The 11,086-nt window shown below is 42.4% G+C and overlaps 1 protein-coding gene across 1 annotated transcript; it reads left to right on the top strand.

Annotated features, from left to right (window-relative positions):
• Positions 1 to 4,856: 4,856 nt before the first annotated feature.
• Positions 4,857 to 11,008, top strand: LOC118783332 (cytochrome P450 2F2-like). Its single transcript, XM_036537142.1, has 9 exons — positions 4,857 to 5,096; positions 5,752 to 5,914; positions 6,560 to 6,709; positions 7,132 to 7,292; positions 7,448 to 7,624; positions 7,760 to 7,901; positions 8,128 to 8,315; positions 8,536 to 8,677; positions 9,960 to 11,008. Exons 1-9 carry the CDS (start codon positions 4,923 to 4,925, stop codon positions 10,139 to 10,141), a joined length of 1,479 nt encoding a protein of 492 aa, XP_036393035.1. The 5' UTR covers positions 4,857 to 4,922; the 3' UTR covers positions 10,142 to 11,008.
• Positions 11,009 to 11,086: the final 78 nt, after the last annotated feature.

Raw genomic sequence — 11,086 nt, 5'->3', positions numbered from 1 at the left:
CACACACACACGCACATCAAAAAAAAGACCAAGTACACAAGTTTTAAAATAACCACATAAATTAACTTATCTCCGATGTTGTTGTTATGTATTGTCAGCCTGAGGGCAACAGTGGTTTAGTTTTGGTGTGCTGAGATTGTCTTGGGGGATCTTGCATGTTGGGACAAGGAAAGAAAGGAGGTGAAGCCAGTGTGTGACAGAGAGGTAGACGGGCTTAAATGTGTACTTCTGAATAAATTAATCATGCTTTCTTTTTTTAGACTAAATTACTACAAAGTGAAGGGCATGCTGTTTGTTTTGGGAAGATGCTGGCCCTTTAAGAGCGTGCAGGGACAGTGCTGAGTTCCCAGGGTCTTTAATAGAGACAGAGAGTGAGACTGAGAAAGACCCCATTGTATATACTCTCTTTTCAACAGGGCTAGTGCATTGGGACTCACACAGTACACACAGATACAGAGACGGAGAGAGAAGGAGAAAGGGAATGAGGGAGGGGGTCCATTAAGAGAAACAGGGGTGTTCTGGGGAAAAAATGAGTTTGAAGAGAGGGACATTTTTTTCTTTTTTCTTTTTTTTGCAGAGACTGAGGAGTGGTGAGGGCGGGTCCAATAAAGCAGAGGGAAATCATTAGTAGGAAATTGCCTGATTAAAAGGAGCTTACCCTCAGCAATCCTGCAAAACTGGTTGAACCTGAGCATTCACCTCTGTAGGGAGAAGGGAAGACACAGTGATGTCTTCCCCCCCCCCCCCATGCTATTTCTTATAAGAACAGAGGAATGAGCCAAGCTCAGCCAGGTGAGGGAGAAGGGCATTGTTTACTGCAATCCTCAAAAAGTGAACAGGTTCAGAGTTCAGAATGGACTAGAGTATGGCCACTGATTTTTGCCTCACATTACACGCCTCGTCCCTGCCCATTCACAGTTCCCACACATTCTGCTCAACGCACTCCTCCTAGGTGTGGTCAGAAAACTCAAAACAAGGGACAAGAAAGCAAGAAAAAGGCAGTCTATTCATTTGAAACTTGATTCCTCTTGTTTACCGTCCCTCTAATGGCTGAGTAGTGCTGCCCCCTTGAGGTCATGACTGGTCATCACAACAACAAAGAGAGCCACATGCAGTGTGTGAGGTTGGGAGGGAGTGGGAAATTCTGCTAATGAAAGTATTATTGTGAGGTTATTGATGTCTGTCAGGACTGCTTATGGTTGTTGCTTTATTTATTATTTATTTGCAGATACATTCACCTAACGTCACATACTATACTATGCCAATGTTAGAGTGCTATGAATCATTTTTTTGAAATATGTATTAGTGTTTGATTTATACATTTATTAAATCTCCATTTGTAAGAGTTAGTGGATTTTTCAAGTTATCTTTAACCCATATGCCAAAAAGGTTAGCGCTGATTTTGAAAAGGACGCTTGATATGATTAGATCTCAGGAGGTTTCAGTATGTGGGAGTTTCAATGGATCAGATAATTGCATTCCATTTTTAGGGAGGAGCTGGCATTGCATAAAAATTTGTACACCTGCCTTGGGCTGATGTAAGTTTTGGCTGCAAAGATACTTTATAATGTAGCTTCTCTATTTTGCTTAAGCTTTTCATTTCTGCTAGGTTATTATTCAACACGGAAGATGTGATAACTAGCAAACACAGGAATCTTGCTAACTTAAAAATCCTGTACCTTACAATGACAGCTAGATAGCTGAGTGGCTTCCCATGAAAAACTCTCCTACATATAAGCCTAAATACTCCATTTTGGCATTTTTCCCACATTCTGCATAAACTTCAACACTGACGTGTATTGTGTGCATGTGAAAGCCGAGTGTTTTTTATGTTACTCACAAACCTGTTGAAGTGTTAAAATGCTAAATTATGTCTCTTATGTGGTTTATTATTTCAAAACAACACCACTCTGCTTCATGGCGGTTTTGACATTATAAGCCTTGGTGAATTTTGTAAGTAATTTAAAAATCTGTCCTTCAGCAAACCTTTCCTAAACTTACATCATGAATTTGACCTATTGCTCCACTATATTATTTCTTGTATGGTATGATGTTTACCATCCTTGTATTGTGGAACCCCTCAAACTTCCAATCAAGCTAAGTGTCTTAATGGAAAATATCTCTATCCACAACCAAACTTCACCTAAATATGGCTTGTAAACAAATAATTTGTTTTTTTTTTCTTTGCTTAGCAGACTTTACCCAGAATGAATATATATATTTTTTAATGTTATTTTACTGTTTTTTGTTCTGACTAGTTTTAGAAGTGCATTTTAACTGTTAGGTGGTACCTTAGGCTTCCCCCTCTTAGCTGGCAGCTCATCTGCTCATTAACTGAGCAGGACGTTTATTGGCTGTGTCTGCGCTGAAACGGCAGCCTTGTTGTATCAAGAGCTGGTTGTACAAAGACAAGGGAATCTATCTACAGAAAGCCATCTGGAGAAGCCCTGTCACATTCCACATCACTGTTGTTAATCAACTGAATGAATCATGTGCATTGATTCCCATCCATTATATGTGGAAGCTTTACTTCAGGGTATGTATTGGTAATGTGTTGGAATAATACACTCCCGTCAAGAATATTGTGTTGTGCTTGTGTGTTGGGCGAGATGTGCATTTCTGGTCTCAGCCTTGTGTGTTTGACATTGACTCTTTGTGTGTAGATGGTTGTGTCCTTTCTGCTTGCCTTTGGGAGCTGCTCTGGATGAGAGCATCTGCTAAACGACAAATTTAAATGTATAGTGAGTCTCATTTAATTAACTGCATTGTTAAGGTTAAGGAGCTGCAAAGAAATTCTCATATTCCTTGCTCATACTTTCAACAGCAGCATCCAACATGAAAAAATAAACCCACAGTCCTCAGATCCTGACTGCAGGTCTCTTAACACCGCACCTCATGTTGCCCTTGTGATACAGCATTGCTGTGATGGTACCCATGTGTGGCCTGGCTAAGAAAGAGGAGGCAGGACACAGAAGAAAAATATTTTGTTTTATGTGGGTCTTTTATTCCCCGACTGCATCAAAGGGAATGCAGCATTAACTGTATGGGTTTAAAGGGAAATAGCCTATAAAAAAGATAACTGTGTTCACAACTGCATTTATCTGTTAAACAACAAGACACTATTCAAACCTTTGGTAAACACTGGAAAAAAAAACATTCAGATCATTGGTAAACACTGCAAGAATCATTCAAATTCGCTAGCAGGCTTTGATATCAGCGTGGATGAAAAAAAAGGAAAAATCTCACAGTATTATAAGCTATAGGCAACAGTAGTGGCTCTGAGTGATCTTTCACTCGTAGCTAACTTCGGCTAACTCCTCAGCAAAGGTAACCCGGCCCTGTATCTCCTCTGCTGCTTCTCTATCAGGGATGGCTTTCCAGCGTGGTGGAAAATGTGGCTTGGTGTGGCAATCGCCTATCAACTCTGGTATTTCGCCACACTGTCTTGGTCCACACTTTCACTTCCTAATTGATGTCATTACACGACTCTGTTTACCGTTTTGCTAATTCCTGTGTGGTGCGTCCCTAAATGGTGTCATGTGCTCTCCTGATCCCTAATACTACCGTGCCCCCTGTTCACCCAGTTACACATGGAAGTGATCAGGACTTGCATCTCACTCGACAGGATTTGGGTGACTTTAGCTGGTCTGTCTGCTGCTAGCTTATACTTATGTTCAGTGTAGGATTCTGTTTTCTAAATTCTGTCTGTTCTGTGTTATTGGTCTCTGCATCCTCTCTTTCTGTTCACCTTTTTTCCCAAACATGTATTTGTGTTTCTCCCCCTTTCCTCCATCTTGTCAGTCTGTCCCTACTATACTCTCCCTGTGCAATCCCTCTCCGCACCCCACCCCCAATCCCCAGTAAGTAAGCACAGAGGTCATTTCTGAAATAAAACTTACTGTCATAATGACTACTCAGTTTCAACAGTCTGCCCCTCTGGTGGGAGATAATGGTGACCTGAAGCTATGGCATGATAAAGCACATTTGTTGTTTGCAGGAACAAGTTTATCTCAAGTTCTGGATGCATTTCATTTGTAATAATCAACAGGTTCCAGTTTTTTTTTCCTGAAGCTGGGGGAGGAGCTCCAGTAAGTCACAGGCAGTTCTCTAATAAAGGTGTGTGTGTGTGTGTGTGTGTATATATATACCTTTATACACAGAGATTATAACTGCTGTCCCTATTTCACACTAACTACTCTGCCTTTATTCACATCACAAATATACACTGATGCAATACTCCTATTTTTTAATTAATAGAATATTCAGTCCCTGAGCAGTTGAGATGGCTGTTGGAGGTGTGTCTGTTTACCTGTCTCTTAATTTAGTCTCACAGCAAAGTTATCAGATGCCTCCAGCAGAGCTTGCTGATGGTACAGGCAGTGTGCACTATCACTCACAGCCCCAGTTATATGTTTCCCCCACTACCACCTAGGTTTCTCTGGGCAAATGCTCATGACTTTAACTGAACACATGTATCCATAATCCTGAGATCAACGCAGAATTAATTTCTAAATTCTACTTTAATTTCTAATAAAATAGTTTTCTAAATTTTGAACTGAAGAACTGAACAACAAACAACTATATATAAAACCATTCTCCATTCTCCAAACAAACTTGAAACTATCCTTTGAAAACAGGTTGTCTTATTCTGTCCTCAGTCCAACCCCTTCCTGAATTTTTGAGCTTTGGGATTGTCATCATGTTTATTTATTGTGCCCTCAGGAGTTGCCAGCGGTAGGAGGTGAAAGGTGCAGTCTGGGTAAAGTGTGTCAGGAGTCACATGGTTAACTTTTGCCCTACTCATGCTCAAACACTCCTCCCCTTACTTGTTGGAAAACATATTTATGCACCAAGAGACAACAGGCAGCAGAGGAAGTCCTCTGCAGAAAAATTGAGACCGTGTCAGTCCTGCAGACCGAGCAATGGAGTTCTTCAGCACTCTGCTTTTGGCCAGCTTGGTGGTCTGTCTGTTGGTGTGTTTGAGCTGGAGAGGAAGTGGGAAGGGTGTGCGTCTGCCCCCCGGCCCAACTCCCCTGCCCCTGCTGGGGAACTTACTGCAGCTAAACAAACGGGAGCCATTCAAGACTTTCAGTGAGGTGAGAGATCGAAGGCAGGGGGACGTGGATCCGTGGGCATGTGTGCGAGTTCTTGTATTTTGTTAAAGGTTCAGGAGCCAGTGTCCATTTTTCCCTGCAGCAGTTGTGCTTGTGTGTGTATACCTGGATGCTAATGTAGTGTTTGCCAGCCATTGTCCTGGGGGCACAGCATGTATGCTGCTTTTGTTTCAACTTCAATAAAATGAGGTTTATTTAGTTGTGGATTCACTGTTGGCCTTTATCTGGCAACTCTACATTTAATCTGCTACACATAGCTGTGAAAGAATCGGTGTGGTTGTGCTAACATTGCTAATTTGTTTGCTTGCCACCTCTTGCTTGATATGTGCCTGTTAAACACATTTGCAACATATATCTGCAACCAAGGCCTGCTGCCAGCAGATGCTTGTAAAATGATGTCAAAGCCAGATAAGGATTCAATTAACAGCATAATTTAGCCTGACTGAGAGCTCAGTTGGAATGAAAACTAATATAACAGCGTGGGAAATCCTCTGCTTTTGGGTGTTACTTGTCATGCCATGTGCATTTGTTAACCCCAGTCTCTCTCAGTGGGGAGGTATTGTAGTGCAGTGTGTGTAAACCTCTCTTTCAGGCCCATAGTCCAGCACTGAGTGCATTAACCCCTTCCTCTCCTCAGCTCAGTGAGCAGTATGGGTCGGTGCTGACCGTGTACCTTGGCCCTCAGAGGGTAGTGGTTTTGGCGGGATATGACACTGTGAAGGAGGCTCTTTTGGACCAGGCTGACGACTTCGCTGGCCGAGCTCCTCTTCCATTCTTGCAGAAAGCTGTGCGAGGATATGGTGAGAAATGCATGCACAATTATCATGTTTAAATCCTGTTTTCTCTAAAGGTATAAAAAACGCCACACCTTCACATCAAATTCCAGCATTCCTATCTGTTCTCATCTCCACTTCTTCTGACATCTGACATGCTACTGGTCTATGGTTTCCCCAGGGCATCAACAACCTCCCCTTTACAGCCAGTTGCAAGTAATGCAGACTTCAAGCCCAGCTGTAAATGTATAAAATATGATAAATCTGTTCTGAACACATTCTTTCTTTCTGGAAGAAAAGCTTCATGCACAGGTAGCATCATATCTCTAAAATGATTCATTTGTGTGCTGTTTTCTTTGCTCTTTTGCAAAAGGAAACAAAGTGTAACATTCACTGCTTTCCTTGACAATATTGTATTCAAATATTTTCATGAATCTTGTCATATTATGGCACTTGGGCTGTTATAATTTTTAATTATAAAATATAATTTTTGTGTTCATGTGAACATCATCACTGTCTCACACTTCCACAGTGCATTGCTTTGTGGGTACACAAAATGATTTAACTTTCCTGCCTCCTGCACACATGCATTCCTTATTATGTCCATTCAATTTTGTGTTTATTCCCCAATATGAGGCATTTTTTGGTTGCTTGCTTTCTTCCCTGTCTCAGGTCTAGCCATAAGCAACGGGGAGCGGTGGCGTCAGCTAAGACGTTTCACACTGACCACACTCAGAGACTTTGGCATGGGGCGCAAGAGGATGGAGGAGTGGATCAAAGAGGAGAGCAAACACCTGATTGACAGCCTGAGCAGCACAAACTGTGAGTTTGTGGAGGGGAAATGTCCTTTGATCTAGTGACTGAAGTATCTTAGCATACTTAGCTTCCCTTGTCGAGTCAGGTTAGTTAGCTTGGGGTAGGGCTTGAATAATGTTATGCTCACACTGGGAGTGTTGTTAGCCTGGTCTGACACTATTGCTCATTCAGCTTAAATGGATACGCTTCTGTTCATTTGTGCTGGAAGCCGCACTGTATAAGAGCATCTGCTAAATGAATGTAATGTAATGTAATGTATGATCGCAAACACCAGTCTCTGGCATGAAATGGGAAGCGGAAGAGAAGCTGATGATGAAGATTTGGACATTTCCATTTAGAGCTACTTTAACCTCTTGCTTGACCTGTGTAACCTTCTGTGCGGAGTCTCACAGCTGTGTCTGTTTCTGTCTTGACCCCACTCCCTCCAGCTGCACCCTTTGACCCAAGGTACTTCCTGAGTCGAGCTGTATCCAATGTGATATGTGCACTGGTGTTTGGCCGTCGCTTCGAATACGACGACGACAACTTCCTACGCCTACTCCAGATAATCTCTGAAACCCTGCGTTTTGGAAGTAGCCCCTGGGGTCAGGTATGGGATTTGGGACAGAGGGATGGGGAATGGGAGATGGGAGTGTAGTAGAAACGTGCCTTGCTGAAGTTAAAGGCCAAGGGCATTGAGTACTCTGCCTTGGGAAAAGGCAGAGTACTCAATAAACCTTACTCATCCTCTCTCTCCACTCACAGCTATATAATGTCTTCCCCCGGCTAATGGACTATTTGCCAGGGCGTCAGCATCATACCTTTGCCGAAGTGGACAAGCTAAGAGCTTTTGTCAAGGAGAGAATCCGCAAACATGAGGAGTCCCTAAGTCCTGACTGCCCCCGAGACTTCATTGACTGCTTCCTCATCAGACTCAAGCAGGTATCACAAAAAGCAGACCCAGGGAATGCATGCACGCACAGACACCCACACACACACACACACACACACACATACACATTCCCTCACACAGTCAGTTTCACTTGACAGTGTTTGTTTTTTGGTCTGCTTTGTTAGGAGAAGGACTGCCCCACAAGTGAATTTAACTATAACAACATGGAGTCCACTGTTCTGAACCTGTACCTGGCTGGGACTGAGACAACTAGCACGACTCTCAGATATGCGCTTATGCTGATGATTAAATACCCAAACATACAGGGTAAGGCACCTTTTGCAAGGGACTAAGGATTTCCAATGAAAAAATAAGACCCAGGGAAACTGTTACATACCATTGTCAATGTGTTTGTCATAAGAAAAATATAGAAAACAGGAGATGTTCAAACAGCAAATTAGCAGTATTCTTTGAAAAGATCAAAAATTGATCACTTCGCTTCATGTTAAAAAACTGAATTGTATAACTTTGACTCCTTACCCTGTTGTTTCAGAACGTGTCCAGTTGGAGATTGACTCAGTGATTGGGCGAGAGCGTGGCCCAGCGATGGAGGATAGGAAGTCCCTCCCCTTCACAGATGCAGTGATCCATGAGGTGCAGCGATTCCTCGATATTGCGCCACTCAACATCCCTCACTACGCCATCCGAGATATCGTGTTCAGGGGCTACAGCATTCCAAAGGTATGTGGGCATACTTTGTCTCTTTCATTCCTGTACTAAACAGCTTCACCGCTACCACTGTCACACAGCAACATGATTTTGACTTTTTTCACGAAATGACTTTTGATGACACTGCTGTTTACCAATGAAGATAACTTTAACATAGTAATGACTGCACTTCAGTATGATCTTTGAAACACCTTGCATTCTGTGTTGACCCCTGACCTCTGACCTTTCTCAGGGTACAGTGATCCTCCCCATGTTGCACTCTGTGCTAAGGGACAAGAAGCAGTGGGATTCCCCCTGGTGCTTTAACCCAGCACACTTCCTGGATGAGAATGACAATTTCAAGAAGAGTCCAGCATTCATGGTCTTCTCTGCAGGTAAAAGATGTGATTAGTACACACATGATGCACCCGGCATAAACATTTACTCAGCTTTTCAAAAACAAACAGAGCTGAACAAGCCTTGTTATGTAAGCCTGAAACTGGGTTTGACTTTTGCTTGTCAGTCTGCTCTTTGTCCTCTCGTTTTACATTAGTGCACCTGTCAGAGCTTGCTAAGCAAGCACCAGACCCTAGCTGCAGTCATGGCCAATTTAAAGGCACCTGCAAAAAGTCTGAGGTGCTTTAAAAAACCTATTCTTTACAAACAATTATCTATTGGTATATACTAAACTGATCAAAAGGTAATAAAAATGTGTACTTGCACATACAGCAAGCAATATAATCAGTCAATTGAATGAAAATCCATGGGCTACAGGATTGATGAATATAAGTATTTGTTGAATATAAGTATTTGTTGAAGTGCTCAGGGACTCCCCTGCTACCTGGGGGTGGGGGGATGGGGTTGGCAGTGAGGTAAACCAATATTTGATAGCTTGTTTCATATAGATGTGAAGTACAACATGTGAAGTAAAAACTTCATCTATCTGTTTTACAGATGAAGATTTGCTTCTTGTGATGATGTGTAAAATGAACTGCATGTCCCAAGCACAGACACTTGTTCCCTCAACAAGACTAATTATAAAACAAGCAGCTCTGTGCGTAGTCAATGCACTCATGGTTAATCTGTGCATGTTGTTGAGTAAGGAACTATCTGCACAGGAGCCGTGCTTGGTGCCAGTGTAGCATAGTGGTTAAGGAGTAGGACCCGTGACCGAGAGGTTGCCAGTTCAATTCCCCGCTGGGGCACTGCTGATGTACCCTTGGGCAAGGTACTTAACCCACAATTGCCTCAGTAAAAATATCCAGCTGTATAAATGGATAACATTGTGAGTCACTCTGGATAAGAGCGTCTGCTAAATGCCAATAATAATAATGTAATGTAATGCTCCTCCAGTACAGGTGCTTCCACCCTCAATCACTACTGTCTGAACATAAAAAAGGCATTCCCTTGTGCACTACAGAGTGACAGCTTTCTCTGTGTATTCAACAAATCCTGCAGTGCATAGCTAATGTTACCCCCTCCTGACTCTTGATTTAGTCAGAGGTTAATATGACCTCAGGGTTCAGGTTAACCAGTAATTTTTGCAGAGGTTGTGGGACTCTTGCTGCAGAGATGAGTCCTGTTAATGTGTGAACTCTGTTGATAACCCCTGAGTCAGCGCAGCTTTTGCCTGTGCGGGAGGCACTAATGCTGCGCTCACCCTGTGCTTCCTCTCAGGTAAACGGGCCTGCGTCGGCGAGTCTCTGGCGCGGATGGAGCTCTTCCTCTTCCTGGTGTCTTTGCTGCAGCGTTTCACCTTCACCTGCCCCGGGGGCCCCGACAACCTAAACATCACCCCCGAGCTCAGCAGCTTCGCCAGACTGCCCCGCAAATACCAGCTCATCGCCACCCCCCGCTAACTGTGTGCGGCAGAGCAGGACATTAAAAATGAGAAGCAGATTCTCCACCACTGTGTGAACGCTGATGTGACCAGTTAGAATATTGGTCACCACATGTAAGTGGACCAAAGCAGTTTTCCAAGAGACAAACAGACAGACAGACAAAATGTCACTTCTTTTGTTATGAATCAGAATTCTGGTGTATACCCGTGTGATGGTTTTGTAACCACCTTTCTAAAATGTAAGTGTAGGCTTGAGGTACCTGCACAACTAGGGAAGATGTATAGCAGTACAGACTGTCTAAGAACTATCAGTGAATCAGACTCTCTCAGGACTATCTGACTCAACAAACAAAATACATCTCATTTATTCCACTCCTCAAATATACAGTACAGTGGTTAAATAGGCATTTGTTCACAATCTGTCTCATAATCCACTATCCAGTATTACTGTCCATAATTGTATTAACTGTACATCTATATACAGTGAGCTATATCATACCAATCTTTCACAGATTACTTTCTGATGTTAACTGTACAGAGAGAAAAAACAAGCTAATCTGTATTCTGAAGTAATGTGTCTTCAGAAGTGTATTAAAGTCTTGATGTGTGACAGCCAAGAAGTCTCTAGAATTGAAGCAAATGGGGGAATCAGAAATAATGGGATCCAAAGGATATTCTCTTGATTGATATGTGTTTTATAAAATACTCTATTCTTCAAATATAAATATGTGTCTCTGATCTAATTGGTTCAGCCATTTCTTTCCCATGTAAACAAACAGCAATGTGCTATCTCTACCTGTCCACACATCTACAGTATATCACTGTTGATTGCAATGCCTTTAATTGTACTTTGTCCTAAATAATTCTTTAATTATTGTGTGTTTTGCACATTTGAATCCAGTCAACATGATTCACTGAACTTTCAGTAGTTAATATTTCATCTGTTTTTGCTGATAACCACAAA

This window comes from Megalops cyprinoides, chromosome 9 (assembly GCF_013368585.1).
Source record: "Megalops cyprinoides isolate fMegCyp1 chromosome 9, fMegCyp1.pri, whole genome shotgun sequence".
NCBI classification, from domain to species: Eukaryota; Metazoa; Chordata; class Actinopteri; order Elopiformes; family Megalopidae; genus Megalops; species Megalops cyprinoides.
The sequence above is the reverse complement of the archived record's forward strand: the minus strand, read 5'-3'. Positions and strand labels throughout refer to the sequence as shown.